The sequence below is a fragment of the Carya illinoinensis genome, chromosome 5 (assembly GCF_018687715.1).
Source record: "Carya illinoinensis cultivar Pawnee chromosome 5, C.illinoinensisPawnee_v1, whole genome shotgun sequence".
Taxonomy (NCBI): domain Eukaryota; kingdom Viridiplantae; phylum Streptophyta; class Magnoliopsida; order Fagales; family Juglandaceae; genus Carya; species Carya illinoinensis.
Window position 1 is genome coordinate 5,835,970 of NC_056756.1, and position 19,132 is coordinate 5,855,101.

A 19,132-nucleotide genomic window follows, 5' to 3' on the forward strand; every position below is an offset into this window, starting at 1 on the left:
CGCCACTCCCTTCTTTTACCAAATCGCATCTTTCCCTTTTTTTTTTTTTTTGCTCCTTTCTTTTATTTATTGCTGTCGTAGAGCCTGACTTAATCAGCAGTTAAATAAACTGGCATTGTTTATGACTGTTCATGTTCATGGTGAAGAAAGTCCCATTTTCTGAATCGCAAAACTGTTGCCTCGATGCATGGGAGAGGGAGGGAGAAGTTGAGTTTTGGATTGGTCCCAAGTGAAAGAGGTGAATTTTGCCATGCATGCACCTCTGTTTACAAGTTGGGGGCACTTCTTGTACCATGGAAAGACAGTGTTGACCACCCTTTTAGACCAATTGGTCCAAATAATATTGGGTTTTTTCAGGCTAAAAGATCGGTATGGCGAATTTCTTGTTTACAATTTCAAATAATTTGGTGTATAAAATATTTGAAGAGCAACCATTTTAAAGGTAAATTAGATCAGTAACTGAGGTATATCTGTGTAGGAAACTAACAACGGAAGAATTTGAACATTATATTTACGAGACCCCACGAGTGGGCTTCTGCTACTTTTTCCTCTCCAACGTCCCCATCTGCTCCTCTCTCTCTCTCTCTCTCTCTCTCGCGCAGCTCAGGGAAAAACAACAGTCAATCACGAACCGAGAAAGAACCCCACAAACACTGCGAAATTTAAGACTCACTCTCTCTCCTGCCTTTCTTCTCTCTGTGTCTCTCTAGAACAAAGAGGGATGATGAGTTAGAGGAGCAAAGAGACGGGCTTGATCAATCACCTTTGAACCCAGAAAAAGAAGACCCCTCAAACCCCACCTCCCAACCCCACCAAATGGAACTAACAGATTTGCAAAGCAACAAGCAAAGCAACACCACCGCTCACCACCACCACCACCAACAACACCATCATCATCACCACCACCATCCACAGCAACAACAAAACCAGTCCACTTCTTCTCACCTTGTGGTCCCTTTTGATGGCAGATCAGGAGGACCCTTTATGGGCTCCATCTCCATCCAAGCTGGCCTCTCCACCCATGCCGGTGCATCCACTTCCTCATCTTCCTCTCCTTTGCCCTCCTCCTCTTCATCATCCTCCACTTCTACCTCTACTGCCCTAGACGCCTCCCTCGCCATCGCCACCAGATCCGACTCCCACCCGGCGTCCACCCGATCCGCTCCCCTCCTCGACTCCATAAAGAAGAGCCCACAACAAGAATTGTCAATCGTACCGATTGTAACAACAACTACAACTATAACAGCTACCACAACAACCAGTACCCCAGTAAAGCGATCCACAAAGGACCGCCATACCAAGGTCGACGGTCGAGGCCGCCGCATCCGAATGCCGGCCACATGCGCCGCCAGGGTCTTCCAATTGACCAGAGAATTGGGCCACAAGTCTGACGGAGAGACTATCGAGTGGCTGCTACAGCAGGCCGAACCGGCAATTATCGCTGCCACCGGAACTGGTACAATCCCAGCCAATTTTTCCACCCTCAACGTCTCGCTTCGGAGCAGCGGTTCCACGCTCTCGGCTCCTCCATCAAAATCTGCTTCTCATTCGTTTCATGGCGCTTTGGCTCTAGCTCACCATCCTTACCACGAAGAAGGATTCACTCACCCGTCTTTTTTAGGTTTTCATCAACAGCAGCAGCAGCAGCAACATCTTATGACAGCTGATCAAATAGCAGAAGCGCTTCCCAGTGGCGGCGGAAGCGGTAGTGGTGGTGGTGGGGAGAGCGGTGGCGGCGGAGATTCCACAGAGAATTATATGAGAAAGCGCTTCAGAGAAGATCTATTCAAGGAAGATACACATACTCAACCACAAGGTGGTGAAAGTGGAGGTGGAGAAAGTAACTCGCCTTCAGGGAATAAGGCTTTCAAGAGTGGCCTACAATTACCGAAAGCTCAGGTGCAGGAGGCAGGATCTTCGGGGTTGCTTAGGCCGTCCAATATCCTGCCCGCCACATTCTGGATGCTGCCCGTTAACGCTGGTTCAGGTGGCCCGTCCGTCGCCATCACCACTTCTGGGGCTGGTCCTTCAGAACCACATATGTGGACTTTTCCCGCTGCGCCAACAGCGAGCGGTAACACATTGCAAGCACCACTGCCTTTCATTTCAAGGTTCAATCTTCCAGGCAGCAGTCTTGAATTCCAAGGCAGTAGAGCGAGTCCTCTACAACTGGGTTCCATGTTAATGCAGCAACCCTCTCAGCATCTTGGGCTTGGAGTGTCGGAGTCCAATTTGGGAATGTTGGCTGCTCTCAATGCATATTCTAGATCAGGTGGTTTGAATATGAATTCTGACCAGCATAATCACCCATTAGAGCATCATCAACACCAGCCTCAAGCTAATGATAGTGGAGATGAAGGCCCTAATAGTTCTCAGTGAAAGTCCAAATTAAATATACGAGTTGGTTAGTCGCTCTTATACAATAATATTATGTATAAAACAGCTTGTTTTGCATTTTTTACGTTTCGTTCTTTGGGAGCAGGAGCTAGAGATTGTTGGCTTTGTTTTGCAGATTTGGAAGTTGAACTTTTGTGATGAGTTGAGTTCTTGAAAACGTCGTCCGATCAGGAAAGGGGTTCCTAGTTCTCATTCTAGTCATGTTCTTTGAGTTTTTTTTTTTTTTTTTTTCCAAGTGTTTTTGGGATTTGTCTAGATTGATCATTTGGAGTCTGAGATGTAATTTATTAGTTTGGTCCGAAGGGACTAAAAGGAACAGGCAGAGAGAGATATTGTATAGGAGGATATTTGTTCATGTTTAGTATTGTTATTTGCTTTGTTTGTATGAGAAAATGGAAAAGAAAACAAGAAAAATGGGAAACAAGAACAACCAAAAGGAATTAAGAGTTAAAGTTTGATCTTTTTGTGTTAATATAGTATGTATGAGCCTTTTTGTTTCTTTTTCTATTTTTGTTTACGAATAACATCGTATAAAGCATCTCTTTTCACTCTCGTAACTTTCAAAATACAGCGAGAAAAATGGGCAAGAATCTTTTTTAAGTTCTCTTTTCAATCTTTCTGAGACGAAGAAATTCCCAGATAAATTCATAAACCTCAACGCCTAGCTGTGATTCTTCATTCTTGTAGAGATGGAAAGGAAGCAGATAGGACAAGGAAAGAAGTGCAGCAAGCAGCAGCCAAGTAAAGCTCTTTATATGTGTGACTGTCTCTGAGAGAGAGAGAGAGAGAGAGATACAATAATGGAGTACAAAATTTTATCCTTCACATAGGAGAGAGAATAAAATTTTAAAACAAACACATGCTAGAGTTTACTTACCTCCCACTTTCTTTCTGTGACTTTAAAGAAAGATCCAAACAGCATGTCAGGTGGGTTTCAACTCTTTATTTTTTTTTATTTTTTTTCATTCCCATTATTTTTCCTAAGCATTCGTCCCACTTGGCTCGTGGGAAACTGTAAGTCTGCATGCATGATGATAATGAGGTATCATTTGCATACAACTAAGAGTATGTTTAGCTGATTAAAAAAAAAAAAACAAAACAAAAAGAGTATGTTTAGCTGCTTTCCTCGTCAATAAATTCTAGGCGTACTGTACGTCTTTCAATCAGAACCGTAGATCTACTGAATATCTTCCAAATTTTCAGCGAATATAATTTCTTAATTTGAATGGTGGATTGTTCGGTAAAATCATACCATGAAGTATTGATTTTTTTTTTTTTGGACTTTTATATATATCAAAAGATGAAATTTATGACGTTGTCGTTAAAGCCAAAGACTCTGAGGGTGACTTCTGCTCTCATGTGTTGACTTGAACAGTCAATTCAGATGAATTTCTCATTTTCATTGCTTAATCATTTTACCCTTTTATATATTTCAACACAATGTGGGGGGTTTTTTGGGTACGGTTTCTTAAGATTACCCAATACCTTTTATTATTATTATTATTATTATTTCTGTTTTTTCTTAGCGAGTTCCAATATCTGTACATGCATGTCCCTACATGAGTACTGACTACTGAGTTGTTGGTTTATTTGAATTCACTCCCTGGTAAAGTTCTCCCTTATTTACATTTTTCTTTCCCGTTTAAATGCGTGCGTACGTACACCACATGCATCGGTGACCCAAAAGAAAGGGAATCTTTGCAGATAAAACGCATTTATACGCACATACGCACTTATAATATTATATATATGTATATCATGTTAATAAAGAATTGAAGATACAAGATTTTACTCAAAGAGTAACAAGAGTAGTGCTAGGATGCCGTCTAGCTTTGACTATTAAATATATCCACTAATATATAAAGAAAATAATTTATTTTTTTCTTCTTTACATTTTCTAATATATTTAAATAGATTTAAAAATAAAAAAAAAATTAATACACTAAAAATTATTTTCTTAATTATTAAGTACAACAAAAAAATTTAAAAAAATTAAATATATGAGAAGGCAAACCCGGCGATATACTAGCATTTTCTTTACTCAAATAATATTGAATATCTTATTCATTGGCAATACTTACTATTGTAGGGTCCATAAACTTTAACTATCTCCATATAAATGGTAGTCTATAAAACATTTGATCAAAACATTGTAGAGGGTCTTGATTCGACATTCGATTCTATATATCATTCTTAAGAGCAAGGGAATTAAGGTAACTAAATGAAATAATATTAATAATATAGATATTTAAAAAAGAAGAAAAAGAAGAAGAAGATAGTTATATATTTTTGCCATTTTCTCAGCACTCGTTATTAACCTAACAATGGGGTGAAACTTCTAATTGATTATTGTTTTACCTTTTATTTTTCCTATTTTGTGGGAAGTAAGTTGAGATCCATTTTATAGCAAAATATGGGTACGTAGTAATTTGCGGGAAGTGTCACTAGCTGGCTCCAATATTGACGTGAGATTCACATACAAGTACATATTGCACTACTATTTGTATCAATGCTTTGAATACCCTACCAGATGCTGTATCGGTCAAAATATTAGAATAAAATATTTTGATACCAGTATCGTTTTATGTACTGTTTTGGGATAGTCAATATATGAATAAATTATATATATAAATATATATTAATTATATTCTAAAATAATAGTCTATATATGAATAAATTATACATAAATATATATAAATTATAAATAATCTGGTCTAAATTAGAGATAAAAAAAAAGTTTGTAGTTTGAAAAAAATGAGAAAAAAAATAAAGGTCGGAATACCGACAGACCGAAATATTAGCTAGTATGATCGGTATCTACTAGTACGGCTGGTATTTAGACTGATATAAAATAAATAAAATTTTTATATTAAATCAATAACTAATACGGTACGAAATTTAAATCACTTATTTATACGTCGGTAGCCCTCCCACGAATCCGTAATTTCCGCAAGAAAAAGGTAGAGTTGAGAGTATTATTCGATATTCTAATTAACGGAATAAATTGAATGGAAGTGCATATTTTGACCTTTGTAATTAAAAAATAAAAATAAAAATGGGTTCAGATTACTGTTCAAGGAAAGGAGCTAAGATGAATTAATAATAATGAGCGACGATCTGTAGAAGAGCATGGACGGCCAGGATGATTTTTATTTTGGCTTGTTCACGTGGAAGAAGAAGCTGAAGTATAGATCTGTTTGGATTTTGGAATAAATAAAAGTCACGCGCTTCACGTGCTCCAATCATAGAGGTCATAAGTGCGAATTTGGTCGAATGTGAAAAGCGACTAAACGCGTGGAGACATTACACACTCTCTCTTTATTGACTTCGGCACTTTGGTATGCCAATAATAATTTAGTTAAAAAACCCTTATTTTTTAACCCATATCGGATTACTCATTGGAGTATTTTAAGTCAATTTTTTTAGAAATTCTCTCTCCATTTTTTAAATATTTATACTGAATCACCGATTACATATTTATATTATTATTATTATTATTATTATTATTATTATTTTGTTAGAAAGAGATTATATAATTTGTTCTTGTATTTTCTTAAGGAAAAGACTGTGAATTGAGTACATAAAAATTATCATCTCAAGTTTAAAATTTTTACTTTATTATTATAATTTTTCTAAATCTCTATACAATATATAATAAATAATTTAATTTTTTCTTAATTTTTTCAAATATTAAAACAATAAAAAATATTTTTTTTTAAATCTTAAAATTCTCTATTACCGAACTTAAATTGTAGGTTGCTTTTCAGCACGTTGCCTGCATACAACCTGTCAGGTTTCATTATCAGATCAAGGTCGGGAACCGTATGGCTATTTTAGTAGTATCTTCATGAGTTTCTTTCTCATTTTGACTGTAGTGTATTTAATTTTTTTATTTAATAATTAAAGAAGTAAATTGTAATGTATTGATATCTATTTTTTTTATTTTTAAAAAAATATAAAAAAAAAGAAAATATAAAATTTAATTTATATTAATGATACCCCATCGTCAGCCAGCACACTAATACTATTCATATATATATATTTTTTTCTCAACTATTCATAAGTATGCATGTTCGTGACTATATATGCATACGTAGGCTTTTCATAATAATAATAATAATAATAAATTATAGCTCAGTAGGGGCCAGCAAGAAAGGCATAGATACAGCAAATAAATGGAGTTTAGGTGACGCTCGGGGTTTTGTCTCCCAAATTAAGGGAAGTTGACATGCAAACCATCTGTAGATCAATCATCAATTCCCGTTTTAACTTCCTTCTAGAGGCTGCTGCTGCTTTGGTGGCTGGCTCTCTTTGCTTTTGCTTATTCTTTATTTAATAGCTCAACAGGCTTTCTAGTGGCAACGTGGGATGCCCTTATTCTTACCCACTAGATTCCGAATGAAGTTTCAAAAAGGAGAATGACAACCCAAAAGAAAAGAAAAGAAAACAACACAAAAGAAACGAAAAGAAAAAAAAAAAAGAAACTCATGGGAAACACGTTCGTGAGATGAATCGGAGGAACTACCATCCATACATTTGATTACTAGTGAACTACCTATTTACCCATTTTACCTTGTCCTTTATTTCCATTCTTCAAATTTGCTTTAATATATAAATAAAAAAATATATATCAAATATAAAATTACTTAAAATGTATCACATTGGCAAGTGTGGTTAAAAATAATAAAATTTATGACAGAGAATAGCATCTTCGTCTTAAAATAAATATATAGTTATAGAAGAAAAATGATAGTTATAGTCGTTAGTGTGTAAATACTGTGTAATCACTTTGAAAAAAAATTAATTTTTTAAAAATAAATTTTTATTTTTTTCAAAACGACTACACGATATTTACATACTCCACGACTATACGTAACATTACCTATAACTTGCGATAATTCATCGCTTTGCAATCAAGAACTTGAATTCTGCAAAAAAGGACCAGCATCGTGGAGTGGAAGGAGGATGTAATAACCAGAACGATAGGCCTACTAAATCCTAAACTCCATTTCTGTGGTAGGAATTGTTTAGAATCAACACATCTTTATCGTCAATGAGACTAGTCAAAGCCGTGAGGGCTCCTCCCTCTATGTTCAAGAAACCCATGGACTTGGGTCACCGGTCACGAAGTCCCCAAGCCTATCCGATGTTTGTGAAAAGTCCACTACACAAAAAAACATGCTTCGGATAACGTCGAATAATGAATGCAACAGCATTATCTACCTGTACATTTTGCATGTCCACACCAGACACAGATGTAGACAGCGAAAGAATATTGGTTGCCCTTTTGCATAATGATGCTGCGTTGCCTAGATTAGAACATATATATATATATTTTATTGGCACCGGGTATCCGAAACAGCATCCCAATTAATCATAGGGGTACACAAGCCTCCAACAAGAAATTTTCTGCAAGTGCACCTTGATTAATTTAATGAAAAAATCATTCAATCCGATCCCTAGAGAATGTTTGCGGGGATTTGAAATCTTAGACTTGGGGGAGCATACCCTCAAGTCTAAGGCCTTTTACCACTTGCGCCAAACTCTAGAAGTTGTTTTAGAATATATATTTGTGGGAAATGGATTCTGATTAAAGATAATCTACATTGTAGAGAGAGAATACGGAAAGATTTATTGTATACCAACAGAAGTGTGCAAGAACTGCATAGGAAAATACTAGCTTATACATCCCTTTGGAAATGAGAGCATGAATTCGGCCTCTTACCCCTGTATTCAATCATTTCAGCAACTGTCATAATACAGTTTTGCGGGACGCAATTACAGTTCATCTCTGAGACATTTCCCCTACCAACAATCTCCCAAAACAAACTTGACCATCGATACTCAGCAATAAACAGTTTTTCATTAATTGAATATTACTGTACACATGCACGCTTGCATACGGGAAGGAGCAGAATTTAAACCTCCGAGCTTTACATACACACTCTGCAGAAGTTGATCATCTGCTTGGAACATGCATTTTATCCTGTCATACCATTACAAAATGAAATTGACAAATGAATTATTATGGCATTTAACAGAAAATGGTATTTGAATGGCAAGTCAAAGGATACATTGAAAGCTCAATTTCTTCACTTATAAACTTTAGAAACTTACTACTCACAACTTGTACTAGCATTCAGTCAGAATTCTTAATGTGCTTTATTTTCTTGCATTTGGTCCCGAGATTCCAATGGCAAGAGAGACAACGCCAGCAGCCTACAGAACATGGTCCAATCAAGGCATGCAGAAACATGGGTCTTACAATCAGAAAATTCAGACAATTCCAGTTTTCCTTCTTCAAGGACAATAAATATGTCCTATCTAAGCAGAATCTGCTGTAGGCTTCCAGGAATAATTTGCCCAGGCCAACATCTTCACTCATGTTTGCAACTTTGAATAAACCGCTGAAGAAAAATTAATGCTGCATAATGCCTAGCCCATTGTTTTCTCTTCTTTTTTCTTTCTTTTAGATAGGAAAATCATCCACCAAATTGTCTAAGAAACCCAACCAAAAAAGATTTTTCTAAACTAGTTCCATTGTTTACATCACAACTAAACAGTAAGTTAAGCATTATACTTCTGAAAAGAAAAAGCAGCTAATGACCCACAAAGTGGGTAGTTTTGAGGCACTCAAATAAAATCTGCAATGTTCCATTTTATTTTGAGTTTTCCATTATTTCTTAAATGTCTTGCTTATAGCAAATAATAGAGAACTTTTTTCAAGCAAGAATACAGTTGGTAGCTTACGACAAAGTGTCAGCTGCATAAAATATTGGAAGCCTTCCCAATCCAGCAGCTCTCCATTTTGTATTTTGAAAAGAAATATCCTGCTCAGCTCTTGACCCTGTTGCAGATAGAACAAACTGAAAGACACAATGTCAACAGTGACCCAGATCATTGAAGAAACAATAGAAGCAACTTTGAACTTAAGCAAAGAGGAAAATAATCAGAATCCAATAATCAAATAGAAAAAAGGAATAAAAGAAAAAGGAGTACCAGTGGAAAGAGTATAGCCATAACCCCATAGCTTACAAGGGGTGAGAAAAAGAATATAGCGAATACACAAGGGCTTCCTGGATAACCATGAAAGAAAATAGCAGTGTTGCACAGATCACCAAATGTCCCAAGTATATGAATTGAAAACAAATGGAAATAATGCATTCCTATCATCTATGTTAGGATGCAAATAACAAAAACTGAGCATGAACAAGATCATAGTTTCTATGCATAAATACAATTTGCTTCGTAATCCATTAGACATTATTTTTGAAGTCTTAATATTAATCTTAGGATTTTCCTTCCCCTCTCATCGCCCATAACAGACCTGGAATATGCTATTCTGTTCAACCACTGTTCCTCAAGCTTAACCAAAATCATAGTTTCTATGCATAATTTTTTTTTTTTTTTTGTAATCGACTAAACATTATTTTTTAAGTTTTAAAGCAAATTAATCTTAGGACTCTCCTTCCTTCCCCCACTCAAAAGAGGCCCTCCAGCCACTGAAACCTTCAGTTTCCAGGTTATAGAATCAGTAAACAACTAAAGAGAAGCCAGTGTATTCAAACAGTTAATTTTTCCATGTGAAACTAGTAGGTACTTGACAAAATTAAATTAAGCAATTCACTCTGCTGAAAAGGTAGAAAAGGAATTACCAAAACCAGCAAAAAATGCCCAGTTAGATTCGAAGTAATACAGCCTTTTGTCCAGAGCCACTTCAGAAAAGTTCCATTTGTATCTGAAAGTTCAAAAGCTTTAGTAGTCATTATCTAGCCCATCGTGAGCACAAGAGATTGAATAGCAGAGGACACGAACCACATACTCGAAAGAGTAGTAGGCATACATCCAGGACAGGAGTAGGAAATTGAGTACTTTCCCCACATAAGGTATGAACCCTGTAGCAAATACCTACATGTAGTTCTCAACATCTATCATGTTTTTCATCAAAAAATTAAGGAGATAGCAAAGTGACATTGAGAGATCAAAATTATATCTGATGATATAATACGCTTACAGTTGTGTAAATTTTGAAACTCAGTGAAAGCTTCATCAGAATATAATAGATGGACAGACACACGGGAATACAAATAATACAATGATATACTTCACCTCTAGGAAGAAGAAGCTCAAAAGAAGAACTGAATACACCTGCTCTCCTATTCCAACCATGACCCTGCGCAGACATGAACAAATGAGCCTTAAATTCTTATTTGTGATTCTGTGAACAAGTGCCTGCAATCAGCAGTAAATAATCCATTTAAAGTGACATCAAATAGTGACCAACTTTACCCTCCTAGGCCAGCAAGTCTTTCTGCGTGAACTGTATTCTGTACGGTAGATGTCTCACTTGGACTTGTAGGTTCCACTCTTGAAGGTCCAGATCTCCCCATTGCAGCAAAACCAAACTTTGCAATGTCATTGTACCTGAATGAAGACATCTTTTAACACTCCAGACCAGGATAAACCAAAATTAAGCTTTAAGGAACCACTTGAATTTATGGTAAACATAGAAATTAACAGTAACTTGAATCCGCTAATTCTCTTTTTCTATTCTATGGATGGTGTCATGAGTTATGGGATTAGATGACCAGCAGAACTCTAAATGCCTAGTAATGAGATGGAATAATTCTATTCACTTCATAAAACAGTGATGACCATAGACATTCGAAGACAAAATTGTGGCCAACCAAGGTCCAACTCGTAGCTATAGGCACCAAGCTGAAACCATCAATGATATACATAGATCAAGGAATGTAGCTGTAAAAAAGGGAAAGCCATACCATATATTGCTTAAGATAATGCTGAACACATACATTGGGTAGAACCAAAAGACCTGCAAGTAAAGAATAAGAAAAAAGTGAGTCGGGTCAGTCAAAGTGAACAAAATAAACTGAGAGAGATAAGGTTTTTCCATACGGAAGAAAAAAGGCACAAATAAACATTGTAAATCTAAACCATGTCAAGAAGTTATTTCCAATATGGCATTTTATTATATAGCCTTCTTATCGGGGGAAAACAAGCTTCAAGAATCATTCAAAATAAGATTAAGAGTAAATATACTTTTTGGCTTCCTTTACAAAGGTTTTAATGGGTAGGGTCAAATACAATAAAAATCCATCTAAGAAGCTCAATTAAGAGATTGTCCAGAAATAATTATCCCAATGAGACAAAAGTGATACTGAGTTGCTGATACTTACATAAAAAAGTTGTACGACTCCACGACGTAGGATGGAGTAAAATTTTAAAATGCCATCAAAGGAGCAAGGTAATTGAGAACTAATATGCGAGCACTGATCAGGTAATATCCATTGAAGCATTGGGATGACAACTGAGTTCAGGACAAATATACTGCGTAGAAATATGGCAGATATTTAAATTATTAAATCATTACATGCCAGATAAAAGATGTACTGGTCATAACCAACAGAGGCCTTCTTACATGTTAATATTGCGTTGGAATTGGGAACCGAAGGCCAAATAACTGTGTTACTGTAGAAGGCGCATGGCAAGCTAGTTGGTAACAACTAGATGATGCACTTCCATTTATCACACTACTCATCAAATAGAAAGCGGTATTTAAAAATATTTTCGAAAGGAGGAAGTTTTAATTTTGCTAGAAATCCTAGGGAGAAAATTGAAATTCATAAGACAATAAAATACGAAAAAATACGGGATGATTATGTCCAATTTTTCAAAGCAACAAAGCAAACCCAATTTCTCAACTTCAATTATCAAATAGTATTATCAAATGGAACAAATATATTTGAAATAAACGCGACTGAATCTCCAATCAAATGGACCAAATATATTTGCAATGCTCTTAAAAGTCACTGAGATTAAGATTTTTATACAAATAAACCATCTAAAGAGATAGAGGAGGTTACCTTCCTAAAAAGATAAAACCATTAAGTAGAAAACATTGCCCTGTCCTGATCAAAAGCTTTCTCGACCTGCACAATATATTAAACATATGCTGAGACGGTAAACCCAAAACTAAAAAATAAAATCTGGACCCTGGTCTTCTTCCATAATCAAAAACCTCCGTATTTCCTTTTATCTTCAATTATTTTTTTCCTCAAAACAAACGGAAGCAGAGGTAGTTAGAAGCGAAAGCATGCAGAGGAAGTCGATAATTAGAGAAAAGGAAGGAGACCTGAGGCAGAGAATGACAACCCGATGGAGACAACAGGCCTCGATGAAACCCTCGAGCCATAGCAGCGTCGCCTGCTTTAGTTTTGCGCCACAAAGCTTCATGGCTGGTTTAGTGGCTTCCATTTTAGAGAGAGATGGAAGGAGGGAGAGGGGAAAGACGGAGACGGAAAAAGTTGAGAGACATGAAGGCTATACAGCTTGACCAAAACATAAGTTGCCTGGGGAAGTTACAAGGTGACTTGTGAGTTCACCAATATTTCGAAGCTACGAATAATGGTTGGGCCACATGTATATAAGTAGATCCGTTTGGATCTTGAGTTGAGTCAAGTTGAGATGAGTTAAATTATTTATAAATAATAATAAGTCGAAATAGTAGAATAAATTTTATAGAGCCCACTTAATATGAGTTTGAATGTATTAGATGTTAATATAAGTTTAGATTTATTTATGAGAAGTTTAAAAATGTTATAAGTTCTGCATATAAAGAAGTGTTAAATTAAAAATAATTGTAAATTTTACGTGTAAAGAAGTTTTAAATTGAGATTGGTTTAACAATTTGAGAGCATTAGCATTAAACTAGTCAAATATCAATGAAATCTAAAATATAACTAAATTTTGTTTAAATGACATGCAATGGAGTAGCTAAAAATCTTTAGTTTAGACTGTGAGCTACAGTAAATCTAAAATAAAATAATTTTTAAAGTTAGAGAGTCATTATTTACCCATCAAATATATATTTTATTCACAAATAATCAACAAGACTTTAATAAATTATTTTTAAAACTTTTATTAGTAAACAAAGCTATATTATATTGAGAATATTCATAAAATATTTTTTGTAATAGGCTACGTTATGTTGGATAATTAGGTTGATATAAAAAATAGTTTGGAAACAATAATTTTAAGCAAAAATTAAATTATTAATTAATATATAGAGTGCATTTGCAAAAAATATATAAAAAAATATTAACAAAATTATTATTAAAATAAATAATATTATATTGTTATTTTGACTTTGTGATGAATAGTTCAATGTGAATTAATATATTAAATGTTTTTAACTTTAGCCAAAATCTCAACTTTTAGCCAAATTTTAGATTAGACCATTGTCAATGCTCTAGAGTTATGTAGTTGGATAATACACTCAGCTTAAAATTAAACTAAACTTACTTAATCTCAATTCAGTCCAACTTCTAAATAGGGCTAATGGATTGTTTGGAAAACATAATTCATCTCATTTTATCTAAAAATTTATCATAATTTCTTTCCAAGTATCACTCTAACATAAATACTTTTTAATTTTAAATCTTCAACTTTTTAGTCTAATCATTATAACTATTCTAAACTTTACAAACAAAACACAAAAAACAATTCAACTTTTTTAAAATTTAAAATGAAAATTATATTCTACCAATATTTTAACTTTATAATATTGTTTATGTAATTTTTTTCTCTACTTTCTCAAAACTCAATAAAATTTTAATTAAAACAATTTCATTATTATTCACAAATCATTTCACTACTATTCATAAAATTCTCATTCTTCAAACATCCTTTAATTGCTTAAGAAAAGCCATTTTTACAAACTTGGTTTTTTTTTTTTCTTTTTACCGTGAATATACACAAAATATACCATTATTAAAAAAGAGAAAAGAAAAACAGAATATACCAATATTTTAACTTGTAGATTTAAGTTTTGAGAAATGTTATAAAGAGATTTTGTATGTTATAAAGAGATTTTGTATGAGTCTTATATGATATGTTAAATTTATTTTATAATAAAAATAATTTTACAATTTAATATAACATCTAATATTATATCATACATATTGGTGGTTAGGTACCCATACCCAGCTCATTCGGCCCACCCACACTAAGCAGATGTGCTCCCAATAGGTAAAATTGGGCCAAGTGCCGAGTGGGGTACCATCCGGCCACTTGTCCCATATATATATATATATATATATATATATATATCATACATCATATATTTTAAAAAAAGGAAGAAGAAAACCCTAACTATAAATTGGATAATCTTTCTATCTCCTCGTTATCTTTGACTTCTCTCACTTCCTCTTCTCCCCATTCCTTTCATGTCTCAGTGGTCTCACGGTTCACCGTCATGTCATCTTTTTTTGTATCTTCTTTTATTATTATCATCCTCCTTTTAATTTGGCTTCTCTTTCCGTTGTCATGGGTTACGATCAAGTCACATTTTACAACAATAAGATTAAACTTAGTCGTGGGTCTCTACAATCCAAGACAATTGTTATCGTTATGGATCTGTAAGTTAGAGACCCATGGCTGCAATCATGAGTCTGCGGGTTTTATGACCCACGATTGTGACTGTAGGCTATAAAAGATTTGCCCACAAATCTTTATGACCCTTGCATGCGGTCCCAACCCTTAAGTTTGTGCACAAATATTTATATTTGTGAGATTTTTTTTTGATGTGATGTGATTTTATTTTATTTATTGTAAAAAATGTATTGTCGGATAAATTGATTGAATGGTAGTAATGTCAATTCGCCAACTCAACACGTGGATGTAGATGACCACTCAACGCAGACGAGCACGGGATGCAAGATGAGTAGCTACCCGTCTATATAAAATGGGCAATATCTCTAATGTTAAATTATATCAATTTATAAATTTATTTAATTAATATCAATTTATAAATTTATTTAATTAACGACGACTTTTGTAAGTTTTTAAAGCGCGAGGGATGTAACTGGAAACTCTCCTAATTTGCCGTTGCGGTACCCGATAGCCACCCCGAAAGAAACGATCAGGTGGCACTTTACGAAGGTCGGTTAGAAGCTACATAGCGTTGACGCTTCCTTCTTTTATTCCTAGCTCAGCTCTGAAACAGAGAATCTGGAGAAACAGAGAGAGAGAGAGAGAGGATGCCGCAGCCAAGCAAAGAGCCCTGCAAGAAAGAGGCTTGCGACATCCAAGCCTGTCTCACCAAGAACAACTTCATCCCGCAAAGGTACTCTCTTCTGATTAGGTATTCGTGTTTATGTTTTTATGTTCATTACCTTTTCAGTTTGTTTGACTGCTGATAAAATGTAAGGTACGAAAAGAAGATAACCGAGGATTTTTAATTTTGTACTGTTTCGGTTTCTTGATAATTGAAAAATGAATTCTGAGATAAGAATATCACTTTGCTATGTTCATCAGAGGTGGACTTGTTTTCTCGCCGTTAAATTTCACAAAATCTTTTTCGTTTTTCATCATTTCTACCTTTTCTCATCATTCGAGCAAGGAGTTTCTGAATTATTTATAATCATGTCTCGATAAGTAAGGCTTATGGTGGTCTTCATTCCTATCTTTTAGCTAGATTATTTTTTCATTTGATCTTATTCTTTTTAATTTCTTTCGATGATGAATTAATGCATGCATTATAATGACTCAGCCAATTAGGGTTTCCAATTCCGCTTCGCTTCTTTTGCACGTTTTTTATGTGCTCATTGTGCCGTATGGATTTGAATGATGAACTCTTCCCGTTTGTGCGAGTATTTTCCCCTTCTTATTGTTTATTTTGGTTTGCCATTTTTTATTAGCTCCTTCCATAGATTAAAAATTATCAGAAAATTTATTGCTTATAGTTGATAAACTGTAGATCAAATGTTGTCTCTGTCCCGCTAAAATCAGGTAGGGTTAGCGTAGCCAATATTAGAATGATGGCAATTCTGCCTTTTATTTTTCGTTCTTGGTGCGACTTTCGCTCAAGTAGTGAATGATCGGAATCATCCGCATGTGATTATTTGATACAGGGAATACTCTAAGACAAAGTCGTTGAAGAAAAGTTTAGCCAATGAGAGGTAGACTTGCTCCAATAGGGGGTTATCTTGCTTAAATGTTGTGCTGACTATATTTGGTAATCCCCATTAGGATCACAACTTCCATTTTGCAGAACTTCATTAATGAAGGACATATGTTCTGGCCAAACTAGCGGGGCGGTGAGGCTTCCACTCTTCCCTAGCTATTCTTCCATTTGGTCTTTTTGGTTGTCTAAATATTTGCTTTAGGATCAATAACATATTAGTATTTTCTTGGTTGCAATTTTGAATTTGCTGTTATCCAACCATTGTCTCACAGGTCAATGTGACACTTATTTGAGGCACTTACAAGTGAAGACATCATTTTTTTTTCTCCTTTGATAGGATCATAAAGAAGAATTAATATCCAGCATGTGGATATGTTTCTAACTCATACCATCTTAATTGTGATGAAGCAATTCAACACAAAGCTCATTTCATTTATCCTTTAAAGAACACTACATATTTAACAAAGAAGTTCCTTTTTTTGTTTCAAAAAATAAAAATAAAATGAGTAAGATAAACTTTTCATATCTTATAAGTTTTCTTAAAAGATATGATATATCATATATGTCCTAATTTTTTTATTTTTCCAAATGATTCATATTTTTGAGTCTATTATACTTGTGTGTGAGTGGGTAGATTTGACTTTCATCTTTGGTTTGTAACTATTGGAAACTACATCCAAGTTGCAGATCAAAGTTACCTCACTGCTTTGAATCGGACACTGCAGTATGATAATCTAAAGAACATTTCAATGAATTTTTCTGGTTTCAGTTCACATGTGTCCCACTTTAAGAGAAGCCCTGTTGTTCAAGCTTTCAATTTGCAATTAAAAAGTTTCATATATGGTTTTGTTTAAGAGGTCTGCCCTCGTAATTGTGTTTGGAGTTTTGGGTCAGAACAATGATATGCAGCATCATTCTTTAAGATTGGTGAGGTTGGAGCTAATGGTTAATGGGAAGTAACTGATTGGGTAACACTCTGCCCACTTGTGGTATTTGTATGGGCCGAGTTCAGTTTGCAGCATGTGGTTTTGAAAATTACTCATTACCCACCTGATGTCCATTATACTATACTACTATTTTCTGAATCTACCTTGAAATTTGGCACGTGCAGATAATGTGCTTTAAAAAAATGTGCCTTATATCAGCCTGTGATTTAGAGAAACAAAATATTGCATGTCCGCCATGAGTTTTTTGTGATGGTTGCCATTTGGCCCCACTTTTATAGTTAACAACATAAAGTGGATGATAGTAGCGTTGATCTTATACCACTAATGTGCAAATTTATAAGCTTCCAAGTTCTGAGCTTGTCCAATTCCACGAGTGGGGAAAATTTAGTTTACCCGAGTGGATTTGTAAGCTTATCCACCATTGAACTCCTCTCATGGTCTGCCATGATGCATGATTGGTATAAAACATCCAATATGGTAGACTTAATTCATCTTCTATTGACTTCTTTGACATTTTTTGTATTTAATTATCTGATGTCTTGCGAGAAATGTGGTTTGCATTTCACAACCTTAGCAAGGTTGGATGGACTGAAGATCTTCTTCTCTTCTTTTTTTTATTTTTTTTTTCTTCCCCTTCCCCCCCTCCTCCTCTAATTTAGCTATCAGGATATAGTTACCCATAATTTGGTCATTCCCAAACTTGAAATGCTTGATGAGCATTCTAGGGTGGCATTTTTTCTCCATGAAATAATATGGCTGGCTTCCTTTTTAGCTGTTATTATGAATAATGTGACCATGAAAAATGATCATTATAAACAAATAAACAGCTTGTGAAAAGGTATACTTTCTATCTGGTCAAGAGAGTAATTACTTCATCAATTTCTGAGAAATTCATTCAAATGTTTGGTTGAGTGGTATGACCAAGAACATTGGGTTCCTCGAATGGGTCTCTAAAAAACCTAAGATTCTAAATTAGATTTTGGGGCTGGATTCGTGGCTTTGCGTTTGATGGATGATTTTCTCCCAGCTTCACAGTTTACCGTCATCTGTTATACTTTTCCTACTCATAAATAGAAAATCTCTAGTACTCTTCCCTTGATAGCATTTGTTTTTATAACTGTAAGAGCTATTATCGACACTAACCCCATGTATGATCTAGTAATGCTGGTGTTCACTTATTTGTGTCAATGGTATAGGTGCCTTAAAGTCATTGAACTGCTGCAATCCTGCTGCGAGAAATGTGATTACAAGTCAACACACTGTGCTTCTGTCTCTGGCCTTTTGAAGCAAAAGCCCAAGTAGAAGCCATTATCTTACAATTTCATTTTCACTGAAAATGGCTAACGTAGCTCTTTATTTATGCCCATCTCATGGGAAAATGCTGGCAGAGCCACTAACATTAGACGTGGTTCGTGAATTCCGGGAATTTCTTAGGCAGGCTTATTGCGAGAAACACATCCCCTACTAAATGCAGTGTTTGCTGGAGGGGGGTAGAACACAATGACGTGATTATATCATCTCAAGAAACGCTAGGGAACTTTTGAATGGGTGTTGCTAACCGTTGAAAGGTACATTTTTTTACCGGTATACTTTTTAGATGTCTGTTTGGTGCTTATTTGTTCTAGATTTTATTTCTTTTCGTGGGTCAATAAAGAGAAATATATGGACGTTAATACTAGTTAAATAGAAACTTTAAGTTTTTTGTGCATATTAACAAGTATTAGGGAACAATGTTCGACGGCGTAGTCGACTTTCCTGGTAGAATTCTATCAAGTAAATTAACTTCCTCAGCTAATTGGTTCCA

At 34.9% G+C, this 19,132-nt stretch overlaps 3 protein-coding genes across 4 annotated transcripts; 2 read left to right on the forward strand and 1 right to left on the reverse strand.

Moving 5' to 3' along the window:
* Nucleotides 1-537: 537 nt before the first annotated feature.
* LOC122311611 (transcription factor TCP8-like) lies at nt 538-2,869 on the forward strand. Its single transcript, XM_043126218.1, has 2 exons — nt 538-2,404; nt 2,513-2,869. Exon 1 carries the CDS (start codon nt 817-819, stop codon nt 2,377-2,379), a length of 1,563 nt encoding a protein of 520 aa, XP_042982152.1. The 5' UTR covers nt 538-816; the 3' UTR covers nt 2,380-2,404; nt 2,513-2,869.
* Nucleotides 2,870-8,017: 5,148 nt separating this feature from the next.
* On the reverse strand, nt 8,018-12,811 carry LOC122311733 (protein EI24 homolog). 2 transcript variants are annotated; one of them, XM_043126380.1, is made up of 12 exons: nt 12,551-12,811; nt 12,282-12,347; nt 11,595-11,745; nt 11,178-11,230; nt 10,687-10,821; nt 10,507-10,570; nt 10,220-10,305; nt 10,053-10,135; nt 9,397-9,473; nt 9,148-9,263; nt 8,522-8,616; nt 8,018-8,383 (listed from the first exon to the last, which is right to left on the reverse strand). In XM_043126380.1, the coding sequence occupies exons 1-11, from the start codon at nt 12,670-12,672 to the stop codon at nt 8,550-8,552; spliced, it is 1,020 nt and encodes a 339-aa protein (XP_042982314.1). In that variant the 5' UTR covers nt 12,673-12,811; the 3' UTR covers nt 8,018-8,383; nt 8,522-8,549. The 2 variants fall into 2 exon arrangements, with proteins under 2 accessions (XP_042982314.1, XP_042982313.1); XM_043126379.1 differs by having other exon boundaries at nt 8,515-8,616.
* Nucleotides 12,812-15,262: 2,451 nt separating this feature from the next.
* LOC122309685 (cx9C motif-containing protein 4) lies at nt 15,263-19,036 on the forward strand. The gene is made up of 2 exons (XM_043123253.1): nt 15,263-15,541; nt 18,525-19,036. Exons 1-2 carry the CDS (start codon nt 15,456-15,458, stop codon nt 18,628-18,630), a joined length of 192 nt encoding a protein of 63 aa, XP_042979187.1. The 5' UTR covers nt 15,263-15,455; the 3' UTR covers nt 18,631-19,036.
* The last annotated feature ends 96 nt before the right edge of the window (nt 19,037-19,132 follow it).

Bases quoted from the DNA above. Each gene is read 5' to 3' on its own strand.
- LOC122311611 (XM_043126218.1), top strand. From the start codon at position 817: ATGGAACTAACAGATTTGCAAAGCAACAAGCAAAGCAACACCACCGCT.
- LOC122311733 (XM_043126380.1), bottom strand. From the start codon at position 12,672: ATGGAAGCCACTAAACCAGCCATGAAGCTTTGTGGCGCAAAACTAAAG. The intron at 10,306-10,506 runs GTGAAGTATATC...AACTACATGTAG, and splicing joins TGAGCTTCTTCTTCCTAGAG to GTATTTGCTACAGGGTTCAT. The intron at 10,136-10,219 runs GTATGTGGTTCG...TTGAACTTTCAG, and splicing joins TATGCCTACTACTCTTTCGA to ATACAAATGGAACTTTTCTG.
- LOC122309685 (XM_043123253.1), top strand. From the start codon at position 15,456: ATGCCGCAGCCAAGCAAAGAGCCCTGCAAGAAAGAGGCTTGCGACATC. The intron at 15,542-18,524 runs GTACTCTCTTCT...TCAATGGTATAG, and splicing joins AACAACTTCATCCCGCAAAG to GTGCCTTAAAGTCATTGAAC.